Source organism: Dysidea avara, chromosome 9 (assembly GCF_963678975.1).
Source record: "Dysidea avara chromosome 9, odDysAvar1.4, whole genome shotgun sequence".
Lineage (NCBI taxonomy): Eukaryota > Metazoa > Porifera > Demospongiae > Dictyoceratida > Dysideidae > Dysidea > Dysidea avara.
This window is the reverse complement of record NC_089280.1, coordinates 1,317,437-1,344,558: the sequence shown is the minus strand read 5'-3', so window position 1 is coordinate 1,344,558 and position 27,122 is coordinate 1,317,437. Positions and strand designations below refer to the sequence as shown.

Below are 27,122 nucleotides of genomic sequence, written 5' to 3'. Positions count from 1 at the left end.
TAACAACTTTTATTGTACTAGTCAATAAAATTGTTGTACTATATACTCCACATGGAGGTTAAAAAGTAGTGAAACAAGCTCTACATGATGGGTAAATCCCTACTTGGCATTGTAGCAATGTGGGAAAGTCCCTATTTGGCATTGTAGGAGTAATGCTAAACTAGGGATTCTCCCACATTGCTACAATGCCAAGTAGCTAGGGATTTTCCCTCATAGCTACCATCGTCTCTTGTTTCACTACTTCTATTCTGGAATTAATGACACGGCAGCCTCTTTTATGTATGAGTCATTTGTCACATCTTGTACTATATATGGTAATGTTTTGTATAATGTGCTATATATAGAGATTATATCAGTGCCTTTTTTTATAAATTATTTTGTATATAGTGTACAATACATGTATGACAGTGGCGAATACAGGTGGTTGCAAAGGTTTTAGCTGAAACCCCCTCTGAAAATAATGTGCGTGCCCCCAATATATTTATGGTTCATGTGAGTGATAAAATCACCAGGAGTTATACTAGTGTATTATATTGGGACATTTTCTACTGGCCAAAGTTCATACTTTCACCTTTGTAATCACTGAAAATTCCATTACGGCTTTTAAGCATGTTAGTACCTCTAAACATAATTATTGTTTTAATGAGTACAAGTGTTGTTTTGCTTCAAAACCTTCTGAAGGTTTAGATTGGTAAGATTAACTGTGAAACAATGTTGTGGAGTGATCTTTACTGATTCATTGCTAGCTGTAGCTATTGGCCACTGAGCTATCAAGTTAACATTCATCCCAGCTGGACAGTCTGGGATTACAGTTATTGAAAACTTCCTGATCTGAAACTCCCTCTGAAAATTTCTAGATCCTCCACTGCATAGGGGAATGGTGACTGTCAACACATTTTTCAATCAACTAGTTTGATCAAGACAAAACACACAGAAGGTTGCTTAATAGAAATTCCTAATAACTAATAATAAAACTCAGTGTTGTGTTAACTTGACCCCACTAATTCCAATAACATGTACTGATATCTCCATGACAACAACATACAGAAGTAAGTTTTACCACAATACTGTACCTTTCAGTTTTGTGTTCTGTGTTGTAGTCGGCAATTGGTCCTCTGTATGAGTGGGTACAAATGTTCCTTGTGGTGGTAGATGTTATGTCTCGACTATGTGGTCCAAATGCATGTGATCAACCTGATCACTGACAACACAGCTGGTCTTGATCATCAAAAGATCCTTGGGCTGGTAGATGTCCCATCATGACCGTGTGGTCTAAGGTGACGTTGATACTTGAGCTAATCATGTGTGCTATGTCACTAGGGAATATACAGAGTTTAATATGTTGAGGATAGAAAGGAAAATCTGACAAAAGCTCTCAATGTTAATAACATACCGGTAATCATAGTAAAACGTCTTGGTCAGTTATATTCTGCAAGTCTAGTCCTCAGCTGCGATCCCCGGTAACCGTGTAAACGTCACACTGCTACCCACAATCGTACATAATAACTATGCCACAATCGAAACTCAACAACCTTATATAGGCGTGTCAAGATATATTTTTATAGATAATTCAAACGCTTAGCTGGAGATGGCCACGGATCATGATATGTTGGACCAGTCACAGGCGATAGCTCAGAAACTCTACAATAATCCATCCATTGCTATAATACCGCTGGACCTGCACACCGCGTGCGCCATTGGAGGCTACCAGATCGTGAACAAGGCGGTAATGAATAAAGAGGACCTTAACAAGAGGGACAAAGGCGGTTGGACCCCGCTAATGTACGCCGCCTATGTAGGACGGGATACTATCGTAACGTTACTACTGGATGGCGAAGCGAACACTAATTGTGTTTCAACAAAGAAGCTCAGCCTGTTAATGGTATCAGCGGGGTCCGGTATAGAGTCCGTGTGTTACTTGTTACAAGCGAGTCCACCACGTGTGTGTATTGTGCTGTAGCTACACGTGACTACATTTACTGTGTAGCATGGCGCCAAAATTGACACACGTGATGTGGATGGTTGTACAGCATTGTTACAGGCTATAAGACAAGGACAACAATCAAGTGTTAACTTGTTACTGGACCATGGAGCAAACTGTGAAATAGGGTGAGGAAGCCATATTAATGTGATGTGACAATTTCCTACCACCACCCCTCTAGTGACAATGATCAGGTGATCCCTCTCATACAGGCCGCAATGGATGGACATGAGATTATCGTGGAATTGTTGATAGCTTATGTGAGTCTGTAACTGTTACCCCCCGTGTGTGTGTAACTGTGACCTCTGTGTATGGGATGGAATGTGTAATGTAACTCTCCAGTGGCGTAAGCAGGATTTTCTGGAAGGGGGTTCAGTTTTGAAGTGCAAAAATGTCTTTAGGGGAAAGCCTGGGTACTTCCCCTGAACCACATTTGAATGAAAATGATGCATACACAAAATATGCCCTTGGGCAATAACATTAAAAGGTGTTGTTTGTGCATCTAACTAGCTAAACCTACACACTGCTGTTTATGCAGCTCATAGAAACTATAAACCTATTGTAATACTGACTGACATTATTTTATTCTGACAGCCAGTTTCACTGAACTTCTTCGCAGACAAGAGCCCTCCACATTTGAATCCCTTATATATAGTTGACAATACTTTCTTCCAGGTATACACATTATTCTCAGTAGAGCTCCTGTTGGCTTCAGACTTGGCTTGTACTCCACTATATTTGATGTATCACGTGCCCACAACATGTGACAAATATACAAACTATTCATTATGTAAAAATACATCAACTATTCACAGTTTGTGCTAACCTGACACATAACACGACCACTCAAGTTTATCACAGCTGTTACCTTGTAATATTTCTCAACCAATTGAACCAACAGTCCTTCACCATTTTCACCAGGAATCACGTGCGCAGTTGATCACATGATGTAACACTCGATACAATGATGATTCTGCATTTAAAATAATGCAATGTGACACTCAAAAGTAGTACAGAGCCATGCCATTGTGCAATTACGTAGCTACTGGAGAGCTCAGGGCTGTAAGATTTGGTATGATTTTCAATTTTTTTTTTAAATTTCTGCTTATTTTTTTTAAATTTCTGCTTCTGAAAGGGGGGTTCGTCCGAACCATCTGAATCCCTCCTGGCTATGCCCTTGCTCTCTATGACCAAATTAGTTTACTCTCTTTCAGAGGTAAAAACAGACGGACTAGTCCTTATTATGAGGTGTTTGTGTTAAGAGTTTGTGTGGAGGATCTGTTAATAGTGTTGTCCAGGTGTGGTAGTCATCATGTTACCATGGTGATGTGGTGACATAATGTTACCATGGTGATGTGGTGACATCAGTTTAATCAGTTAAATGTTCTTTGTGGTAACCACCATAATGGTAACCATGGTGATGACCATACTAGTTACTATGATATCACACCTGGTCACCCAGTAGTGTGTCTGTTGGACAAAAATAGTAATTAGTATTTAATTAATTAATTGTTACATTTTCCTACAGAATTTTTGAAAGATTTATTTAAGAGAATTTTCTATTGCCTGCCTAACTGATGTGTTCAGTCTAGTGTAGCTGAAAAGTGGCTACATCTGTATGCTACTTTCACAAAAATGCTTTGAATTCATTTAAGAAACCTTTAGTATATTGACAGCCATACAATAAGTGTGGTATTGTCTTACTTTTATCCTTCCTTACTGTACAGTACTGACATTAGTCAAGCTTCCATCTCCAGGCTACGTTATGTTATTGCACCAACATATTGGAATACATGTGAGGCAGTCACATGAAGAATCGCACAAGTCCACAATACATCATGCAAAAAGTGTATTTTGGAAAGTAATATTTAACTACTTTGTTTAAACATTGACAATTGATTACTCAGCATTAAACTGATCTTTTGAAATATTATATTGAAATACATTCTTACACTTAGCTACATGAAAACCACAACAAGTCTACAAACTGGTGTCACTGTCCAACAGTCAATCACATTCACTCTCTTCAGTTTCTAACGTTACATCATCACATCCAGTAATACTATCATAAAATGACTGAAATTCAGAAGGTACATAATTTTTAACCAACTGCTTCACATGTGCTACCTTTGCAGGTTTTAGTGGAACTAACCCTGACTGAGTGTTCTGTGCTGGAAGGCAAACTCAGCTCCCTAGTCGATTTCTTCATTATCTCAAACTTGTTCCAGTCTTCATCTTCTGCACCATACTTAACCCAAATTTCATTAGGATGGGAACTTGAATAATCCAAAATCCGAGCATTTTGTATATTTAAGGACTTCTTCCCACTTTTAATGGACTTCTTGAAATAACTAGATGTATGATCTCCAAAGGCTTTTATTTCAGCTTGCGGCATCTCATGAACATGAAATGGATTTCTTCTCCTAGCACCCTTCATCACTTCGTACCACTGATCAGAGGTATATACTCTCTCTGCCTTACGTTTTTGCATTTCTGTGCGACCAAAGTCTCTGTCATTTGGGAGAAAAGAATGCCCACGAACAGGGAAATGATGCTGAATATGTTGAAACTCTCCTAACTTAACCAAGGTGAATAGGTAACAAACCAAGTAGATATTTTTATTTTGGCCTGGGCATCCATCACTATACAGATACAATGTGGTAACTCTTTCGGGCAACTTAGACAAGTAAACTTCTAAGCAAGAGATTACTTCATCACTGCCCTTTTGGGATACAAACTCAGGCCAACAGTTCATAACTGCATAATTTTCTCCACAATCATGATCATGAATACCAAACACATAAAGCCAAATTTGACACTTATAGAACACTTCTCCAACTGGTATATGAGGAAGAGGCAAGTTTTGTTGAAAATCAAATGTAATAGTTCTGATCTGCTCATTTCGCTTTGACAACTCAGTGTTGGTTCGCAAACTACTGTAGAATTCTCAGCTCTCCGTAAGTGGTCTTCTTTTTGGGTTTGTAAAAGAGCTTTTTGTGATTCATCAGCTGAGTCTAGCTGAATTTGTAAAGAATCACATGTACCACGTGTGTCAGATTTAGGATACCCAAAGCTTAAATTGAAGTTTTCGTTGAAATATTTGAGATATATAGAAATTATAAGACACTACTGGGTCTTCAGCATCAATTTTATACCTTTGAATATAAAGGCTATGCATTTCTGCCACATTCAAAAATGGGGAAAGGTATTTCCGGCGCTGATTATGGTGGCTTCTAGAATAGTGTGATTTCATAGCAGGGAATGATCGAATATGCTGATCAACTTGTTCCTTGATATGATCAGGTATGCAAGCATGTTGTTTGTGCTTTCCTCTACGGACTCGTGGTGGACATGGTGATTCCAGTGTAGCTTCAGATAGTCGTCAAACACGAGAAATAGTAATGCCATGTGTTCCAGCAAATGCTGCACGGCACACCACCTTTTCTTTTCCAGGGATACGAAAAGGTTTCATACCCTCATTGTACATAGATATTGTATTAATAAGGAGAGTATTGAGTCTTATTTAGACAAGGGAAAATGCAACTCAAATGTTACTCATCATACGGTATCCATGTTTGAATTTTGTTGTTAACAGTGTTAAATGTTCCCTTGTCCATGGGATTCAATGCACTCTTGATATTACATAATTACGTGCAGCACACTATTAGCCAGAATTTAACCCTTAAACACCCATAAGCACACATGGGTGTAAACAAAGTGCTATAACTTTCGAAGCATATCTCCCGTCTAAGCAATCTACTTCATTCTACTCATAGTGTAATAAGTGTTACAATGATACCTAGGGCTTTCCCCTTTGTGCTAAAGCGTGATGCCAAAACTCTCCGTGTAATCAACTCTTCATTAAATAAACCCGCAAAAACCTTTACACACCTTTATATAAAATGATCCATAACTTGATGGTGGTTGTTTTAATCGACCTCCAATAAGGTTTGTTCACTTCAGCACTAAATTTTGCATTAGGCCATACAAAGCTCTCTTGTAATTAAACCCACAATCAAAGTTAAACATGTGGCGAGAAGCTTAAACACTGATCGCCGTTGTTCTTTACTTCATAACAAGTAAGTCTCCACTGTTACAGTGTTTATTTAACCTTTCCCAAGTAGCCCAGTAAATAGAATTTTGATCAATGTGCAGTTTTAGGCTAAAGGAGTTGAGCTACCCCACCTAATGTTGCCATGAATGAGTGAAATATGTAAACACGCATTCCCCAAAAGTCTTGTGCACATTTAAGGGTCAAAGAAAGCACACCCTTAACCAGGCTACATTATTACACTAAGTACTTACCTGATAGATGTGTATAGCTTTTCTTGGAGTCTTGGTCTTCATCCGTGCCCTTCTTCGCTTTACTTCAGTGGATGAGATTAATCCAAACAAATATGCGTCCTGAATCTCTTGATTTGCTAAGCCATTGAACTGCTGCAAAATGTTAGCCCTTTCACTCTCTGTAAACGTTTCGTAGAATTTTCTTCAATATTTGCATGATGGTCCTGCTTTTCGTGCTGGAATGATTTTTCCTGTAGTAGGCGATACGTATTCTTCTCCTTTTGCCCTCTTCGCTTTAGCAACATTCTTTTTCCAACTTTCTGGATTCTTGTTCTTTTCCTTGGCCGAATAGGAGTTTCACTACCATTAGTCGAACTACCACCGTCAGTTTCTGTTACCGCTGCCGATGTTGTTCCATGAAGTTGACTTTCGGAGACGATATCTCTGGTACGTGGTCGATGTATGATGTCTTCGGTAGACGTACTAGACGAAGCAGAGGATGGCCGCAGGTGATGACTTTCGACTGATGGACAACCTGGGCCAGTAGTCGACAAATCTCTTCCACGAGTTTCACTTTCCTCCATCGGTTCTTCTCGAAACATTTTCACTAATTAACATATCAAAAACCTAACTTTTACAATAATCTCCTGAAACTTCTAGTAATAACACGCCTTTCTCAGAAAAAAAGTTTGGGCACAAATGATTGGACTTATGCTACTCTTCATCTGTCAGGCTCATGTGTTCTCGAAGTTCAGCCAGTCATTTGCAGACGAGATGCCGCCTGCCGCCAGGAAATGGACTGCTTTTAGAGTATGTGTAAAGCATATACCCGACACAATCGCGCATTTTTCAAATTCCTGTTTATTAAATATTTATAATCTCCAAATGGATGCTCTGGCAAAGTTTCGGCCTAATATGGTAATAACTTTGGGAGTTACAGTCCTACAAAGCAGCAGCAACAGAAAGATTGATTTGTACAGCAAGTGAAAATAGATTACAGGCACTTACTAAAATGATTGTAACTAATGAGCAGAATTACACATGGAGTTGAAATTTACATCATCATGTTCACCATGAGTTGGGAAATCAATTACCTTTCTTCACTGAATACTGAGGCGAAATTAATGAAAAAGATGGATTGTGTATTATCGTTTAATGTGACCAACACCCATAACTTTCATATCCTTGTGTCTACTGCAACAAAACAGATTTTCTAGCTCATCTTGAGTAGGCAAATAAGATGGTATCTGGTTTTTATCATTAGCCCTTTTCTTCAAAGCATTCAAAAATTTATATTTTTTAATATGCTAGTATTTCACCCATTGTGTTCAATGCTTTATACTGTACCGTATGGAAGGAAACTTTGATGCCGTTAAAATTTGGTAAATGACCATGAATTTGCCAAATTATCTCCATCCAAATACGTATTTTGCTGGTGAAGAAAATAGCAAACCAAGCCCGAACTAATATATTTTCTACTCGACAAAGGGCTACTGGGCCAGGCATCACGTTACAGCCTCAACTATCTTACCAGGTAGCTAGCTACTGTAGCTACACGCATGCGCGCCAATATTTCTATGAGAGCATTTTGCCAAATTAAAATTTTGCCGACTGCAATTTATAGCAAATCGCCAAATATTAGTTTCACCAATATTTGTTGTTATACGTTATGTGCAGGTATAGATCACCTCTCTTGTTTTGCTACTATTTAGTAATTCCCTTGAGTCACTACTTTTTTAAGTGTACAAATCACCACAGTTGTTTGTCTGTAGTTTTGACATTAATGTAGCTCAACTTTTTGATTATCCTTCCCTACACCAGTGCCTTCGTCACCGTATAAAGAACAAACAAAAGCAGGTATTGATTTGCTACAACAACACTCAAGTTGCCAGATGATGGGTGTTTAATTTTGCTAAAATTCTGCATCAATACGTACTTTGCATGCCAAGATACTATGAGCTAAAAGTTCAGTTTTAAAAAGGTGTGCGCAAAAAGGTGTTGTTTACAATAAAACAAGTTGATGTTATGCTACTTCTAAAAACCAGGCGTCCATGCAGTTAATACTATCCCAAATAGGCAATTAATCTGCCATGTATATAATTTAGTTTATATTCATTCTATTGCTATTATTGATTCAGCTAGATATGTAAATACTGTAATTTAACATATTTTGTAATTCATGGACTATTTTGTGATTTGGTAATTACGTTGCTATGCACTACTAAGGGAGTGTAACTTAACAAACCACTTTAAACCACAAACTACACTCACAAGTATCTTCTATAGTGTGTCTATCGTGTTTTCTCACACAAATTGTATAGGAAAAGCCTCGAGGCTGCCCTTTATTTTCACTTTTAACTTAAAGGATACGCTAGCCTAAGAGGCCTTCAACATTGTTTAAAGTTGTTAAACATCTATAAAACCGAAAGGGAAGACCGTTCATAAAGTATATGAAGAGTCGCCATACCCATATTTCAGACAGCCAAGATGAAACCACCAAAGTTTATGTGTGTGGAAGTTTAATACCAACTTATAGCTTTCAATTCTGACATCCTGGCCATTTTTGACATTTTTGCTCACATGGGTGCGTACAGAGGTTAAGAGAGGTGTTCACGGTATACCTACCATATATCAACTATTATAGTCCTTCCATCCTTTAGGAACAAGAAGTTGACCTGCCAATGTTACTTTTTTTAGATAAGAATTTGAAGGGTGTTGGAGTGAAGTAATTGTGTTACTATTAATAGATGAAATGTTATATTAATACCTTATTCGGCCATTTGGTCCAAGGAGATGTTTAGTATAAGCAATACAACAAATCACTGGTAAGGCTACCTCCTCGCCACTGGATAAACAGGATAAACCAGTTGTGACAAGTCCAGGAGTTGTCAATGACAACAATAAACAAAATGATCACGGAGATCAAACAGTACTTCTGTCAGTGTTACAATGCCACACTCTATGGTGTACAATATGACTACTCTAAAATTTCCCGTAAGATATGGTACTTGAGAATTTCAAACATTTCTTGTGGGGGAACGCTCTTAAGTACAAGGTGTCATGTGGCATCTTCCCAAGTTGTTATAGGAAACAAACAAAACAGGTTACCTTCAGAATTGTTACCAACAAGATGAACTTGTAGCAAGTCTTAAACCTGTTTTCTCAGGTATCAACTCAACATGAATAGACTATAGTGTGTACCATGTGCGTTGATCCATCATGTTGTGTCTGTCTGTATGTGTGTATAAGTCTATGAGTTGATGTGTGTTAGTCTGTCAATGTGTCAGTCCAGTGTCCTGTTGGTTACAGGTACAGTTACAGAAGATGCTTGATAAAGAATGTCATATCAGGAGCACCACGGAGCGGTTTGCCCTCCAGCTACAGTTATTAAGGCAAGATGCTAATGAGTATGCTACTGCCGTGCAACAAGCTATCTCTGATCAGGTGATCCATCTGACAGCAGCAAGGTATGTCCTAGATCATGTGATCATCACTGAGCTCATGTGATCCCTACAGGAAGGTGTTCACTAAGATGTCCACCTCATTAACTATACTCAACACCATAGCAACCAATATGAAGGTGGGTGCTATAGAGAGGTTCTAATAATTCTTGCACAACAACAGTTTTAAAATTGATGTACGTATCAATATCTAACTTCTGTTTATCATTATCAACAACTATTATACAGTACGATAGTAACTGTATAGTAGGGACCACAAAGGAGTAGTTGTGGCCCACGAAATAACATCACCAAAAAACCAGCCTCAATTTTCCCAGACAACCATAAGGCAGTATTGGTTAGGTAAAACTACAGTAAGCCCAAACAAGCTTTCAGACCAACCCAAAACGCTTTCAACAAGTTGATATGGAATTTTTAAAATAGTTTATTCAATTATCATTATTAACAACTATTATAACCTTTATAACAACAGTTACCATGACGTCAGAGTTGTATTGTGTGGCAATGATATAGTCTCCATTGTAAGCCAGAGTGGTAGTTTATACACGACGTTTCATTTCTTCTACAAACACTGAATATCATTTAGAATATCATTTAGATGTATAAGTGATAATTACAAGAAATGATATTTGATATCTGCTCATTACCTGTAGCACAAGACTTAGTGCTGAGCTATAGTAAAAATTTTACTATCACGATAGTTACTCATTAAATATCGCGATAGTGAATACTATCCTGATAGTTTGTGAAACACTTTGCTCTTAACAAAGTCTTAGTTGTATAGTTATGATTTGTAGTCATATAGAAAGTTATTTTGCATCCACAGGACATTTGTTAATTAACTGTGTGGGCGGCCGATGAATATGGACTTGGTATAGCACAGCTCACTACTTTGTAAGAACGCTGGTAATACCAACTGTAAAACAGTATAGAAGAGTTGTTAATACCATTTTAATGCAGATCTGAGCTTATAACTATCACGATAGTGATATCCCTACTATTGCAATAACGATAGTGCTTTACTATCGTGATATATCGCACTATCGATACAATTGCTCAGCCCTAGCACAAGTACAGAAATATAGAGGCACATCTCAAATCTCTTTTACAATAATATTTGCTCCACACATAACCACATTACATCAACACTTATAGGATGATACAAGAGTATCTCACAAGCTAGTGGAGCAGTGTTCAGCTGTGATGAAGTTCCACACATTACTATGTAGTGAGATGGGAGCTTTTATCATTAGCCTCTTTCTTCAAAGCATTCAATAAATTATGACTTTTTAATAATACACAAGTATCTCTCACCCATTGTGTACAATACTTTATACTAGGTTTGTGTGATTGTGTCAGGTGTTCCAGTCACATATGTGGGTCACGCTGGTGCATCAAATAAAGCTACTGTTAACTGCATGACATCTGCTATTAAACATATCCTAAATGTAACACTGATCCCTTGGCAATACATACGTGTATACTTGTTTGCAACTACCACAATAAAAATTACACACATCAGGATAGCCAATGTTTGTTACTTGTTCTTGTTACCATGACAGGGAGTAGAGATCCATCACAAGACATCACATGGGATGATAGCACAAGACATGGCAATGAGGAACAGGCACATGGTGATTGCTAGCATGTTGGATAATGCTAGGTTCTGGCAGAACTTCGGAAGATGTGAGTGTCTGTGTGTGTGTTTTTAACATTTCTGTAATTCACATTTTCACATGTACTGGTCCCCACACTGTGTTATATCCCATTGTATCCTCAGCTAGTTTCAATGATAGTGACAGTAGCAGTGAAGCAAGTGATGATTTGATGAGTGGTCCGGATGCAGTAGCTAAGATGACCAACGCTGGAGCTAGTGGATCATTCTCAATGGATTACTACAGGTATATGGAGAGCAAGAAGAACCATCACAGCTTCGGAGGTCAGTAAGATACAACACTCTGTTGTTTACTTATGAAACACTTTAATATTTGACCTGTACGTGTAATAAGTATGTCACCCTTACCCCCCCCCCCCCCCCCCCCAGGACAAAGTGTGACCCAGTGACCATTAGTAAGATCTGCTGTGAGTATTATTAGGCAGTGTAGTCTGTTTGATCATGTGATCTATTAGTTCTCAGTTCCTGAACAAGACAACCCTCTCTTCTATGAGCCAAATATGGAGAAACTAGGTAAGTACTACTATAATTAGTAACAGTAATAGCCACACCTCTTTCTCTTCAGGTGAAGAGAAAGAGGTGTGGCTACTGATTTCCATTATGGTATCTTAAGCACAGTAGGGATATAACACTTCTTATTGTTTTACTGTGATTTAATATTGTGCACTACTCCAGCTTGTTTCAGTACTTTTTATCAATGTGCTATGGTCCCTACTCTAGTTGAAAATGCCAACTTGTTTGTTGACTTTTTTTGTAAACAATTATTATGACTGGTGAACCCATGCATACCGCATCTGAAATGGCGTCACGTGCACCAGCTATATCAATTATCGTCTCCATTACACTAGCTATATTCAACCTGTTACACAGCATTTTGTATCAAGAACTGTTCGAAAAGCATCTCTGCAATCCTCGTATGCCAAAAGAAATGGTGCCGCATGTCCCAGTTATGTCGATTATCGTCCGGATGAAAAGTAAAGTATCCACTATGCTTCATTGTCAGCTATGTTCAACCTATTACACAGCAGTATGAATCAAGAATTGTTCAAAAAGCACCTCTGCTAACAAAATAGCCACTATGAAAAATACGGACAATTTCTGTTACAAAGAGAAGCCATCAGTTACTTAGTCAGTCAGTAGAAAATTCCGTTAAATAATATATTTTTAAATTCCGTAACAATTTGTTGAAAGCGTTTCTAGTTGATCTTAAAGCTTGTTTAGGCTTAGTTTTACCTAATCAATAATGCCTCATCGTTGTCAGGGGAAATTGAGGTTGTTTTTGGGTGATGGGCCACACCTACTCCTTGAGGTCCCTACTATACAGTACTATCATATTGTATGATATTAGATACGGTGCCATTAAAATTACCAATCATATCACACTGACAAGTAAAACCAATACACAATGTATTGGGGAAACCATAAAAGTGTTCAATGGTATACATGTACATTAATATACTGGCTGGAACTTTGCATCTGAATAGACAAGCAAGGTATGATCATATCCAAAAGCTGATCAAGGAGGTGACCATCCAGGTCATTAGCTTGTCATGTCGAGGGTTATAGTATATGAAGCCATAGATGTGTAATACAGTGTGTGTTGGCATATAAATGTAATAATAATCAAATGTTTAAGCTTTATTGGGTAACCAAGACAACAGTCATGTGCACTCTAATATAACTATATGTGACCGGATTTGTGAAAAGGTACCTTTTTCACACACAAAATTTGACCCATTTTTTGAACTTTAAAGCTTCATAACTTTTTAATCGTCGCAAATATTTGCTTGAAATTTTTAATGAATGTAGCTACAGTATCTGGCTACATTGTGCATACCTGACATTGTGATACTATGAGCAAGTTAATCAGTATGACGAGTCAAGTGTTACATCATTTTGTTTACTGGTATGTTAAATGTGTTGAAAAGGTACCTTTTCGCAAATCCGGTCACATATACATATATAGCCAGCCCTCAGAATTCATACTGACCAACAAATGCTTAATTAAGTCTAGGATGTTAATTATGTATCTGTACACATTTTGTGTCCTCCTCATGTGATACCAGTTGTTTAAATGAGAGTGATGGATTATGACATGGTTGGAGTTGCCAAGGGCAGACCGCAGTAATATCTGGGACAAAAGAAGCCGAATATTTCCACTATGTGTCACACACAACCGTTATCTGACTCATCCGCTGAGGTACATTCTAAGTATGAGATCAGAGGAGGGTGGACATGATATAAGCGCTACTGAAAACTATTACCGTTAATCGAATATTTCAAATACCAAGACTAAAATGGAGTGATTAAAACTGTTTAGCAACAGCCGCACTAATTTATGTTGTGCTTCTTGTGACAAACGGAAGAAAATAAGTACGAAGGTGTCTTATTTCCTGCTTGATTCTCCATGAGGACATGCTAGCGGCATCCGCTTTCCTTTCTTTAATTCCATGGGAGCGAGCATAGGAGGCTTATTATATATCATGATACCTTCTTCGATAATTTTGGGCTCGAATACAACTTATAAGGTGTCTCTAGAGTGCAACGCATTGATTCCACTGACAAACTTACTGCACACGTGATCCTCTATAAATTCAAGAGCGATTTACATGCCGGGAAGAGTGGGACAGACCAGCTAAATATACTAAAGGTCAAGCACACTTTCGAATGGTGCTTATTTAAACTTCGCTGAAGGCTTGGTTATACTTTTAATACAAATGTATGCGCTCACATGCGCATGTCCATCCTCCTTTGGTATGAAATGGGCCAATAATTATGTCAAAAAATGGTCACATGGTGTCTTGGATATACTGCAAGATGAAATAAAATGTGTAGCAGATCTCTATGAAAGGTGGCAGTGCCTTCAAAGGAATACTAATGGATATGGCACATCAGTGATATCACAGTAGTTAATAACAACAATATTGCAATATTGATACTTTCAAATATCACGATATATCACTAAAATGATAATATCACTCAGCCCTAATATGTACGTATGTGAAACACCAATAATGTGATAAATCACAAACCAACCAGCTGTGTATGGATTGTGAGGTATCTAGTAAAAAAAATTAGTTGGAATTCTGTAACTTTTCTGTAATGACTTCAACAACACAGTAGAGTTCCTTATTGTATTTAGTTGTATGGTTACTAAGTGGTTATGATGTGACTGAGTGATTCAGTTAGTAGTCACTAGGAGCTCAGCTATTAAAGAGAGGTGCTCACGAAACATCATCTACCATATATCAACTGTTACATTCCTTCCATCCTTTAGGAACAAGAAGTTGACCTGTCAACGTTACTTACTTTAGATAAGGAGTTGTAGAGTGTTGGAGTGAAGTAACTGTGTTACTATTAATAGATAGAATGTTATATTAATACCTTATTAGGCCAGTTGGTCCAAGGAAACGTCTAGTACAATCATACAATAAGTCACTGATAATTCTCCCTCCTCAATACTTGATAAACAAGATAAACCAGTTGTGACAAGTACTGGGGTGGTCAATGACAGAAGGGAAAAAAAGAAGAAAAAAAAAAAACAGGGAGATCAACCAGTAAGTCCGTTTTGTGTTATAGTATAACAACTTGGGAAGATGATGAAAATTATGACACCTTCTATACACTCCTACTCACGGAGAGTTCAAAAATATTTGTTTTGTTTCTGTAGCATGTGTCATGTGTTTGTTAAAACAAGTGTAATCTTCACACCTTACCAACAAGATCAACTTGTAGCAAAAATACACTTTGTCTTTTAAACTTCTTTTCTCACGTATCAACTCAACATGAATAGACTAGGGATGGGCGGTATTGCTTTTTTTGAAGAACGGTACAGTATTAGGAAAAATACCTCGGTATCACTAAATACCTTTTATATTGTACACTTTTTAAAAACCTGGGTAAGCTATGATTTACACTTATACCCACATTGTGCTAGTAGTGAAAGTTATTTTTTAAAGGAACAAATGAAATGACAATTGTACCACAAAGTAAGGTTTGAATATCTCAAAAGGTAAATTATTGTGTTTGTCTTGTCCACAGCATAAACATGGTTGTATGGGGCTTGACTTCATGTTTAGCCACCACTAAACCACCAAAACTTTAATTATAATACATTAAATTCGGTATTTTTAGAAAGCCACAATGGTATCTGAAAAATACCTTTTTAACTAATAATACCTAAATACCTCCCAACCCTACTACCTCTCAACATGAATAGACTATAGTGTGTACTATGTGCTGATCCATCCTGTTGTGCCTGTCTGTATGTGCGTATATGTCTATGTGTCGATGTGTTAGTCTGTCAGTGTGTCAGTCCAGTGTCCTGCCGTTACAGAAGATACTTGATAAAGAACGTCAGATCAGGAGCACCACGGAGCAGTTTCTTCTCCAGCTAGACAAGAGGCTAATGAGTGTGCTACTGCCATGCAACAAACTATCTCTAATCAGGTGATCCATCTGACAGCAGCAAGGTATTTCCTAGATCATGTGATTATCACTGAGCTCATGTGATCCATCTGACAGCAGCAAGGTATTTCCTAGATCATGTGATTATCACTGAGCTCATGTGATCCCTACAGGAAGGTGTTCACTGAGATGTTCACTTGAACTCAACACCATAGCAACTGATATGAAGGTGGGGCTATAGACAGATTCTAATAACTAGTACAATTTAAAAATTATTAATCCAAAAATGAAGTAGATATCAACAATAACACAAGAAATATAAATGATGGTAGCTATCATGACATACGTAGCTATGTGGGAAATCCCTACATTGGCATGTTACCACCATCTGTTAAATGCCAATGTAGGGATTTCCCCATCACTCATGTTTCTTGTTTTGCTGCTTTTAATTGCTGGACCCTGCTTCATTTTAACTTAACAATTTTCAATTGTACTAGTTTGTTTGTTATGTTATGTCAACACATGTGTGGCTATGACTGCTTTAGTAGTAGCATTGTTACCTGCCCTATGTACAGGAGTTGCAAATTGATTAGTAATATAATTTAAGCAGTAAATATTTAGTGTACAAATGGTATCCAACAACAACATTACAAAAGTGATTTAAATGTCTCTTAAGTTCTGATGGTGCTCAGATTTTAGCCTCCCCAGATGTTTCCAGATGTTTCCATCTGGTGACTTTCAATAGCCTGATGATGTCATCATAGCACCATTTTAATTAATAGGTACAATAGTAGGGATTACCCCTTGATAGTACAAACAGGAGCTCATAGAGTCCATAAGGACTCCAGACTCGATGAGCTGCTGCTACAAAGTAATACAAATTAATACAAAGCTGATGACAGGATCAGTAGTTATAGAAAGGATTAACTTTTCAGAGCACCATCTCCAATCAGTAACTTGTAATCCAGTCTGTGCAAAGAAAGAGAAAAAGGTCACATAAATAAGATGGTCTGTTAAATACAGAGAACAATTTTAATACAACCACATCCACATGAGCTGACCCACAATACTGACAGCAACGGCAGCAGATACGTAGCTGTACAGTAGAGCCGGGGGGGTAGGACGTTACGTCACGATAATTGCATGACGTATCCGTACTGTACATTTTGTACATTCTGGGGGATTCCTACCAACACAACAGCAGTATTAAGCAGAAATCAGATGTGGTTTAAAATTTCATTTGATTGGTCAACATTTGTTTACTAACTACAAGTGTATATTTGCAACAAGTTCATCTTGTTAGTAAGTTGTGAAGATCAGAACTTGTTTTGTTTGGTTCCTATAGCAACTTGGGAAAATGTCACATGATGCCTTGTACTTAGAGGGTTCCCCAATGGAAATGTATGGATGAAATTCTCAATGCTTTACTCTGTAATTCTCTCTATATATTGAAGGGTGACCCTTCAGCAGTGAGCTCCAGGGATATAGAACTCGGGTCATTTTTTACAGTGATCCTGTTACAACCAACTCTACGTTATAAAAGTCTGTACAATACACAGAACAGCAAAAAAGTAAGGAGTTCATGAAATGTAATCATTGAAATCCTCTAACTAGGTTGTCCATTCCATCACTGAGCCGACATCATCATTATGTACAAGACTTCAACAGGTAGGGCTAGGTCATAAAAGTGTAATGGAGGTACTTAACAAGATGGAGGGTGGTCACCATCAGATTGCTTGTAGACTATTATTTGAAGTAACACATCCTGTGAGTTGGAGTGTCTATGTGTGATGTCATTGTATGTCTTCTTTGGTAGAATTACCATGGTAACCTAGTTGTGGATCATGTGCAGGGTGGGTGGGGCTGATCATATGATTAAGTGTGAGTAGCAACCCGTGGATACCACAGAACAGTAACTAACCACCATTTTGTTGTGATAACATTTTGTGATGTAATATATTCAACTATATTACATGTTTACACTCACTTCAGCCACTACTAAAAGTAGAGAGATGATGTGTTCACTGTCGGATGAAACAACAAAATTCTTTGCTATGTGTTTGTTCCCAGATTTGTTCTACATAATTATTATGGGATATTTGTATAACTGATAACTTTACTTGTTCATATCAAACTACTTGATAGACAATTCTGGCATTATTTTAATATATGCATTCCAGCTGGTAAAATTCATGTCACTGAGTCAACTACTCTAATAGAGCAGTCAGGAAACTATTTGACATAGTTTAATTAGAGTACTGTTTATTTTATTAAGGCTTTACAGCACAAGTGCTGAAGGTCTGTAGGACACCTTGAACCTTGAACCTGTAGCCATCCGATTACCACTCAAACGCTTACAGGAGTCAGCTAGGTGATCAGGATGTTTTCTTCCTGTAATTTTCATGTATATGACAAGGAGAAGACAACCTGACCACCCGGATGTTTTCTCCTTGTCTTATATTAATAATGAGATACTTTACAAATCAGTCAAATTGTTAAACTTCTGCAGTATCAAAAAGGGACAAATGCCATTTGAACCATCCATTGCACATGTATGGCTTTGTGTACCTTGACCCTCAACACTGCAAGGTAATGACCTGGATGGACACCTCCCTTGATATTGTGTTTATGCAGATGCACAGTCTTGGTACAAATATTTTGCTATTCAGCACTTTAATGGCTCCATTGGTACAGTTTTATTTGTGTGTTGTGTGTGTGTGTGTGTGTGTGTGTGTGTGTGTGTGTGTGTGTGTTATTTGAACGTGACATGATTGATAATTTTAGTAGCACCATATCTAATATGAAAATAGTATGAATCAAGCAAAAATATTGTACCAAGTTTGGTGCTTTTTTTTTTATCAAAGTGAACGATTATTTTTCTTAGCCACTGAACTAGCATAGCTACACTGGTGACTACACTGTCTCACTAAGGATGACGAGGTCTGGGGTAGTCGCTTCATATGACATGGAATTTATTGTCAACAGTTAGTCAGAATAGAAAATAAGTTTTATTGTGCAGTGAAAACGAATATTTAAAATTATTCAATGCAACACTTAGTATAGGCCCTGGCCGATTTTCAGCCAGCATAATAGGTAAAGCAAGCATTTGCCAGCATAATACAGTTATCAGTAATCAACTAAAATGTACACTAGGCGTGCCAGAAAGAAAGTAAGCACCAGAATAGTTATAGAATTATTTTGAGGGAGGATTTTTTTATTTACTCGAGGTTTTTGAGGTTAGCTAACAGTGAAAATTTATCTCACATTTGGGATTATTTGCAAATCTATAAAAAGTATATTTTACATTACTCAATCTTGAAATTATTGTCCCTTGAAATATTTAGGCCATACAGTAATTCATTACTTTAGAAAACATGTATTGTAACTATAACTAAATGAACTGTTTCTTGGCTGGTTATTACTCTAATAGAGCAGTCACTGTAATACAGGAATCACTGATGTACTCTAATAAAACAGTCAGTACTCAAGCTTTATGGAAGTATAACTCTAGATCTGATCCTAATAGGCTTGAGTTTTGAAAAGCACATAATAGGCCGTAAATTATAGACTGGGGCCGTATACTTTAGAATTGCTATCCAGCTAGTTACAGCTACATACAATGTTTTATAGTAGTGCACGCGTGTTTGCCAATGTCAAGTCCCACATGCATTCCCCAAGTACAAGCAGTGTTAGACTTAGGGAATTTGAACTTTAATACTTTTTGCTGTTAAGATACATCAAGTATGCATCAAAGAAGATGGCTATATCTTTTTAAACATTGCATAAACCAATACTACAGAGCATTGAGACACTCTGATGCTATAATTCTTCTAATTTACTAACTTGTCCTGAAGTTATCCTCTTGAGTACAGGTCTTAGAATATAGCCATCCTGTATCAAGAAAAATTAAATAAACAAGCTTTTAAATCTACTGCCACACTGGAAGTGAAATTAAAACTAGAATAAATCGCTACCACTGTGTATACATATCATACAACACCTAATCTCTCTAGAAGTGAACTGGCTTCACTCAGAGAGCTGCACCTGGATAAAAGTTTAGTGATTCAAAAAGGGGGCAGACATAGTATATAGTACTGAATAGATCAGAAATGAACTGCAGCACTTGCATGACCCTGTCACATATAGCTGAGAACTGGATGGTGACTCAACCAACAGTCTATGTAGTAATAAACTTCTCCTAGTTCTGTTCAGTGAAGGACTCTTCAGCAAAGAGTCTTGTTCTCCCCACCAAAAAATGCTTATTTTAATTTCTAAAGACAAGTTGGCCCTGTCAAGTTGCTTGCTGTTGTTACAGCTGTTTGCTGCTGCTATTGCTGCTGCTGCAATTAAGCAAAATTGTCAAATCATGTATCTATGATAGTAAATCTAGAGGTACCAGATATAATGGTTGTGGAATGACTCCAGACTTAAAATGCAGTCTCCACAGAAAATGGTAACTGCAGCTTCAGTTTAGTTAATAATCACTCTCAAAAATTGTTCACTGTTAAATATTACCATTAGGAATTAGCCTTTAAGACAGTAACTGTAGCCATTTGCAATTAAGCTGTCACAGTAGCAAACCATAAAATGATATACTGAATTATTACTTTTAGAGATATTTATCACATAATTATGGAGATGTAGGTAACAGAGACAAGTAATTTTGCAGTAAAGTGAGGCAAAAATGAGTTTTGTGTCACTAAAAGTCTTGCAATAAGTAAGCTGATTTTGAGCTTAAGAAAACATGATCAGCAGCTTATCAAGTGATGTTAAGGCTATTCTAGAAAGGGTTCCATGGAATCTTTAGGTTCCCGGTACCCCTAGGATGATGTTCTCTGATAGACACAAGCATACCTGCAATGTTTGAATCTAATCTTCAATGAATAAAAGATCTGTAAAAATATGGCATATTACCTTCTTGTAACACCCATCACTCATAATCGCTTTTAAGTGCTAGGACCGTATAGCTGGTAAAGTACTAGGACCGTATGGCTGGTAAAGTGCTAGGACCGTATGGCTGGTAAAGTGGTAGGACCGTATGGCTGGTAAAGTGGTAGGACCGTATGGCTGGTAAAGTGGTAGGACCGTATGGCTGGTAAAGTGGTAGGACCGTATGGCTGGTAAAGTGGTAGGACCGTATGGCTGGTAAAGTGGTAGGACCGTATGGCTGGTAAAGTACTAGGACCGTATAGCTGGTAAAGTGGTAGGACCGTATAGCTGGTAAAGTGCTAGGACCGTATGGCTGGTAAAGTACTAGGACCGTATAGCTGGTAAAGTGCTAGGACCGTATAGCTGGTAAAGTGCTAGGACCGTATGGCTGGTAAAGTGCTAGGACCGTATAGCTGGTAAAGTGGTAGGACCGTATAGCTGGTAAAGTACTAGGACCGTATAGCTAGTAAAGTGGTAGGACCGTATAGCTGGTAAAGTACTAGGACCGTATAGCTGGTAAAGTGGTAGGACCGTATGGCTGGTAAAGTACTAGGACCGTATGGCTGGTAAAGTGGTAGGACCGTATGGCTGGTAAAGTACTAGGACCGTATGGCTGGTAAAGTGCTAGGACCGTATGGCTGGTAAAGTGCTAGGACCGTATGGCTGGTAAAGTGCTAGGACCGTATGGCTGGTAAAGTGCTAGGACCGTATGGCTGGTAAAGTGGTAGGACCGTATGGCTGGTAAAGTGCTAGGACCGTATGGCTGGTAAAGTGCTAGGACCGTATGGCTGGTAAAGTGCTAGGACCGTATGGCTGGTAAAGTGGTAGGACCGTATGGCTGGTAAAGTGGTAGGACCGTATGGCTGGTAAAGTGCTAGGACCGTATGGCTGGTAAAGTGCTAGGACCGTATGGCTGGTAAAGTGGTAGGACCGTATGGCTGGTAAAGTGGTAGGACCGTATGGCTGGTAAAGTGCTAGGACCGTATGGCTGGTAAAGTGCTAGGACCGTATGGCTGGTAAAGTGCTAGGACCGTATAGCTGGTAAAGTGTTTATAGACTTGTTAGTATTGTCTCAATTTGCTGTAGAGGTTTGGAGTTTTAGCAGATTGTTGCTTTTCTGCTCCAATTCCTCTAAAATTAATTTTATTTCAGCCCTAATGGTACTCCTATAACTTTGATACATCACTTCTTCCTTCCTCAACTAAAGCTGCAAAACTGTCTCCCAGTTGTGTATGTTGTCTCATTTTACAAATGCAACCATAAATTTTAATCAATTATTGAAAGGAAATGTACAACACCATTATCAGACCATATTTGGTGATTTTGTGAGATGTAATAGAGAGGTTGCAAGCCATTCTACATTTAATCAACCACATTAATTTGTTAACAGCATGACTACATTATGCTAGGAAAAATGAACAATTATTTTTTAGCAAAGTATTCAAAAATCAATTTACTACACTAGATAGCTATAGGCATCTTTATAGGGAGTTGATACCTCCCATGGCAACATTAATACCCCATCATGTAAGTATCTTATTATAAGTGTTAATTAGTTGGCTTTTTGTTTCCATCTCACACTATCTGTTTATAGCAATTATCTCAACATTTTCCCCAAAACTGTATGTGCTACTTACATTATCATGTAACTTACCAAGTACAATCATGTATCACAACATTGCATTGTCACATTGCCGTTGTGTGGTTACCCATAATACTATTTATAGCTATATGTTCATTTCACATGTGACATTAAGACAGATTTTCCAAACTGTTACAAACCACTTGTAACATACCATACCGTATGTTGGTCTAAATATTTTATGAGCCTCTGTTGTTGGCTGAAAAACAAGTTAAGAGACACTTCAACAGAAACACAAGGCCTTCACTAGACACTAGTGAGTGGTGATGATAGTAGAAAGCTGGACAATTGTTTGTAGAAATCCTCCAAGTTACCAACCATTTGTAATGTACTAGAGCATCACTCCTTAACACTAGTGGGAAAAGTGACATGCAAGTCTTTACTTGTCCCTTTTCTTGCAAAAATCTTACGCCGTCATTTCCCTTGTAGACAACAGTGTGTCGTAAGATTATTGAGGAGCTGGGACAACACAAAGTGAACACAGTTGAATGTAAGGTGTGTATCCTCAATCAAGACAGCTTCTACAAAGTGTTGTCAAGTGAAGAGAAAGAAGCAGCTTATAATGGTGACTACAATTTTGATCATCCAGGTATGTGTGTGGGTGTGGCATACCCCTGAAACCTGTTTAATAAGGTCACCTGTCTAAACTGGCCATTATGGTAATCCCTAATTGTGTAATTTCCTTAATAAGGTCATTGTGTGATAATCTGTATCCCATAGTAACCAGCCTAGGGTTACACTACACACATAATGATGTAATGTTATTTATGACATCACAGATGCATTTGATAATGACCTACTCATCAGCACCCTTGAGGCTATATTAGATGGCAAAGTGGTTAACATTCCGATATATGACTTCAAGACACACTCAAGGTATGTGGAAACTAGGCAAAGTTGTTGTGTAATTACATATCCCATCAATAACTTTGTAATGATTGATAAGTGATTAGTCACCTGAAACTTCAAGTTTTGGCAGTAAAGACTGATATTCTATTCTCCTGGATTGTAGAGGTGAAATTTCATTATAATTTGTTATAGTATAATGGCTTTTCATTCCGTGATTAGCATTCATAGGATGTTCATGATCAGACTAACTACTCTAATAGAGCAGTCATGTAAATACTCTATACTCTAATAATACTGTAAAGTGTTACCTGATAACAACAAAGCTTGCACTGAATTTGGCAGCTATTAAAGGCACTATAGTGCAAATTCTCATTATACAGTACAATAGTACTGTATGTTAGGGATCATGGAGAATAGGAGTATATTGTCCAATTATATCACACCAAAACTGACCAGCCTCACTTTACCTTCATAACAGCTTGGCAGTATTGGTTAGACATAGCCCAGCCCAAAAATGTTTTCAGGCATACTCTAAACCCTTCCAGCAAGTTTCTATGAAATTTAAAATTTTTGTATTTAACAGAATTTTCTGCTAACTGACTGACTGATGCCTTCAGCCAAGCGTAACTCGACTTTGGTTAGAGCTATGGGCTTGATTTCTTCACTATGTGACGTCGCTTCTCCTGAGATGTGTCTTTTTGCCAACCGCAGTAGCTACAAAGAGTGCATCATGGACTTGCCTTTGTCCTCCTTTGTGTCCCATTTCTTTTCACTGACACTGCACAAAGGTGTCAATTCACGGTAGCGCACAATGGCTTCTCAATAGTTTGCTACGCAAAAATCATCCGTATTTTCCATAGCGAGTGGATCGCTTGTAGAGGCAGTTGTCGTACTGTTCTTCGTTCGAAACGCTGTGTAACATGCTCCGCATAGCTTGAAACAAAACGTAACTGCTTCTTCACTTTCATGAATTGATAGTTGGCCGGGGCATGCGTCAATTTTTCGTAGTGAGTGAACAGCTTGTAGAGGCAGTTTTCGTACTGTCTTTTGTTCAAAACGCTGTGTAACATGCTGAACATAGCTTGACAAGAAGCGTAACAGCTACTTTACTTTTCGCTAATTGATAGTTGGGACGCGCGTCTAGACGTTATTAATACTGTCGGGCGCCATTCATTCTATTGATGTGGTATGCGCAGGTGCACTAGTCAATAATTATGTTACCAAAAAAAGTAAACAAACAAGTGCAATGAAAAATTAGGAATTTTAAGTTCGATCAGGGATCATAGAAATAAAAAGTAAGGAAACAAGGGAGGTTGCCTATACCTGCTGGTGTGGATATTTAATCCCTTAACAGAGTGAATTAGGGAGTAAATGTCCACTTGTATACCTGCAGGTATAGACAACCTCCCTTGTTTCCTTACTATGATCCCTGATCGAACTTGAAATTCCTAATTTTTCATTGCACTTGTATAGTAGGAGTCTCTGTATGCTTCATGTGTATACTGAATGATTGAGAGTAGAAACACTAAATTGTTGTATCCTAAACACTCTTCATTATCAAACAAATCCATTACTGCATTAAAAAAACACACACACACAAAATAGATGGATAAAATATTTGAACTTTCAAAATGGGAATGGAACTACTAAACCAAGCCAGGAAACAAGAAGGGATTGCTGGGGTGGTAATGTAAACCACCAATCCCTATTTTGACCCAACTCACACAACAAAACCCACAATATACTGATGCTAACTCCGTATTTTACTCCATATTGCTCTGTCTTGACTCCATCTTGGGACCATTATTCAAATCCTGTCAAAAATTGCACATTATATCCCATGAAGCCCTACATCAAAGTTAAACCCCGGGAATGGTAGTTAAACTTCAGTACATATATGGAAGACAACATATATTTACACTTTCAATTGAAAGAAGCGCAATCAAAGTAAATTGAAGATTACAGTTATAAAACTACAAACTCAGCAAAAATTCAAGTCATAGATACACATTGTCAACTTTTGTCTCGTCCCGGGCTGCCCACGTATTAGATCATGTGAAGTAGTGTGATCAAGCCGGTGGGTGGCCAGGACGAGACTAGTAAACCAGGCGAGTAAACTACAAGTTCAGCAAAATTGAAGCCATACAGCTGGTCTAGCCTTATTGACACGTTTGTGAACTTAACTGCCTCAAAGTGTGGGATAGAAGCCAGTTAAACCCACCTGTACTTGTAGGATATCTAGTTATCAACCCCTTTGCTTCAGGTTGATAACTACAATATCCTACTTGAGGTGGGGTTTAACTATAACATAATGGACTACTGCTATGATTAGTTAAATTGTCTCAAGCTATAGTTAGGCTGTACTTGACAACATTTGTTCCAAGACAGAGTAAATGTGGAGTTAGTATCAGTACATGAGTTTTGCTATGTCAAATAGATGAATAGAGTATTATGTTCAATATAGGGATTTGCAGCAATCTTGTTGAAAAATGTTTTTTTCCTGAATTGAAAATGTGTTCAATTGAAGTGTGTGGTGTATGTTTTATTTCAGTATAAATGAATTATCCAAACAATTCATTTATCTGAACACTTTTATGATCATTGCCTGATACTACAGTTCAGAAGGGCCTATACTGTAATTACAATTCATACAAGAGATGTGACCGGATTTGCAAAAAGGTAACTTTTTCACACACACAATTTGGCCCAATTTTTTGAAGTTTGAAGCTTCATAACTTATTAATCATAGCATACCATTGCGTGAAATTTTCCATGAGTGTAGCTATGGTATCTGGCTGCATTTTGATACCAAGTGTAAGTTAACCAGTGTAAGGAGACAAATGTTACAGCATTTTGTTTGCTGGTATATAAAATGTGTGGAAAAGTTACCTTTTTGCTAATCCGGTCACACATGTACTTACAGCTTGTTGCTATAGGCAACCAACTACTCGGACACTATACCCAGCTGATGTGGTCCTATTTGAAGGGATCCTAGTATTGTACAGCTCTGAGGTGAGAGAGATGTTACAGATGAAGTTGTTTGTTGATACAGATAGTGACACTCAATTGGCTAGAAGAGGTATGTAACACACACACCCCTTAGTTTACATGTCATTATTCACCATGGTAACAGTGTTAAGAGATATCAATGAGAGAGGACGAGAGCAAGTGTTGACTCAGTACACATAATTTGTGAAACCAGCTTTTGAAGAGTTTTGCTTGCCTGTAAGTATCTGTCCACAGTAAATAGTCAATTATACAGTCACTAACTAATGAACTACTGTATATGATGTTTTAAGATTGACTAGTTTAGGTAAACAAGTGTAGAAAATATTAGAAATTTCCAAGCTAGTAGGGACCATTACAATAAAATTCTTAAACAAACTAGAGGGGATCACCACCTGACAGTTCATGCCCGGGCTAACACTATTAGGACAGTGTGTGGCACTCTTCTTATTCTTGTAGACTAAGAAATATGCTGATGTCATTATACCCCGAGGGGCAGAGAACAATGGTAAGTGATTTCCCCTCAAATTAATGACGTCATTCCCTTGTTATAGTGGCCATCAATCTCATCGTACAACATATTAAAGACATTTTAGAAGGGAAAATGTTACCCCCTCCCAAGTCCAGTCTACCTCCTCGTCACCGTCGACAATCTTACTTCTACCTCACCTCAAGACCACACTGACCTTGTTGTCATGGTTACTGTTTGAATAGTGAATTATATATTTTATAAATACTAAAGAATTGTAATTGCTATGAAGTTACTACACTGCCATTCTTCATCAGTTTCTTGTGGACACACTTGACATTAGCTGGAATGGGAATGGAAAAACATGTGAGTAGAACTGGTAAGGGGTAAATCTCCTGATCTACAGTCACCTGAGCCCC

General features: G+C 37.9%; 2 protein-coding genes, 1 long non-coding RNA gene and 1 pseudogene across 12 annotated transcripts in view; 2 read left to right on the top strand and 2 right to left on the bottom strand.

Annotated features, from left to right (window-relative positions):
- The first annotated feature begins 1,536 nt into the window (after window positions 1–1,536).
- On the top strand, window positions 1,537–17,815 carry LOC136267296 (ankyrin repeat and SAM domain-containing protein 3-like). Of its 5 annotated transcripts, none has more exons than XM_066062388.1 (17): window positions 1,537–1,927; window positions 1,988–2,109; window positions 2,163–2,241; window positions 9,575–9,732; window positions 9,782–9,845; window positions 11,289–11,412; window positions 11,507–11,665; window positions 11,771–11,808; window positions 11,857–11,914; window positions 13,468–13,601; window positions 14,679–14,743; window positions 14,794–14,958; window positions 15,738–15,932; window positions 15,982–16,037; window positions 17,263–17,379; window positions 17,423–17,575; window positions 17,625–17,815. In XM_066062388.1, exons 1-8 carry the CDS (start codon window positions 1,589–1,591, stop codon window positions 11,788–11,790), a joined length of 1,065 nt encoding a protein of 354 aa, XP_065918460.1. In that variant the 5' UTR covers window positions 1,537–1,588; the 3' UTR covers window positions 11,791–11,808; window positions 11,857–11,914; window positions 13,468–13,601; window positions 14,679–14,743; window positions 14,794–14,958; window positions 15,738–15,932; window positions 15,982–16,037; window positions 17,263–17,379; window positions 17,423–17,575; window positions 17,625–17,815. The 5 variants fall into 5 exon arrangements, with proteins under 5 accessions (XP_065918460.1, XP_065918461.1, XP_065918462.1 ...); XM_066062389.1 differs by adding an exon at window positions 17,154–17,209 and having other exon boundaries at window positions 13,468–14,743; XM_066062390.1 differs by lacking the exon at window positions 13,468–13,601.
- Window positions 16,317–19,715, bottom strand: LOC136267298 (uncharacterized). Its single transcript, XR_010706616.1, has 2 exons — window positions 19,652–19,715; window positions 16,317–16,994 (listed from the first exon to the last, which is right to left on the bottom strand). It is a non-coding gene; the product is annotated as an uncharacterized lncRNA (long non-coding RNA).
- Window positions 19,716–21,762: 2,047 nt separating this feature from the next.
- LOC136267294 (uridine-cytidine kinase 2-like) lies at window positions 21,763–27,016 on the top strand (annotated as a pseudogene).
- LOC136267292 (cyclin-D-binding Myb-like transcription factor 1) overlaps window positions 26,934–27,122 on the bottom strand; it is a 45,496-nt gene continuing 45,307 nt past the window's right edge. For all 6 annotated transcript variants that reach the window (XR_010706611.1, XR_010706612.1, XR_010706608.1 and 3 more), the window contains one exon: window positions 26,934–27,046. Coding sequence is in view for 1 of the 6 variants with exons in the window: in XM_066062383.1 (XP_065918455.1) it covers window positions 26,988–27,046 (59 nt within the window). In the remaining 5 variants the exon portion in view is untranslated. The remainder of the gene's footprint in view (window positions 27,047–27,122) is intronic.

Bases quoted from the DNA above. Each gene is read 5' to 3' on its own strand.
- LOC136267296 (XM_066062390.1), top strand. From the start codon at position 1,589: ATGGCCACGGATCATGATATGTTGGACCAGTCACAGGCGATAGCTCAG. The intron at 2,242-9,574 runs GTGAGTCTGTAA...TGTTGGTTACAG, and splicing joins TGGAATTGTTGATAGCTTAT to GTACAGTTACAGAAGATGCT. The intron at 9,733-9,781 runs GTATGTCCTAGA...TGATCCCTACAG, and splicing joins ATCCATCTGACAGCAGCAAG to GAAGGTGTTCACTAAGATGT.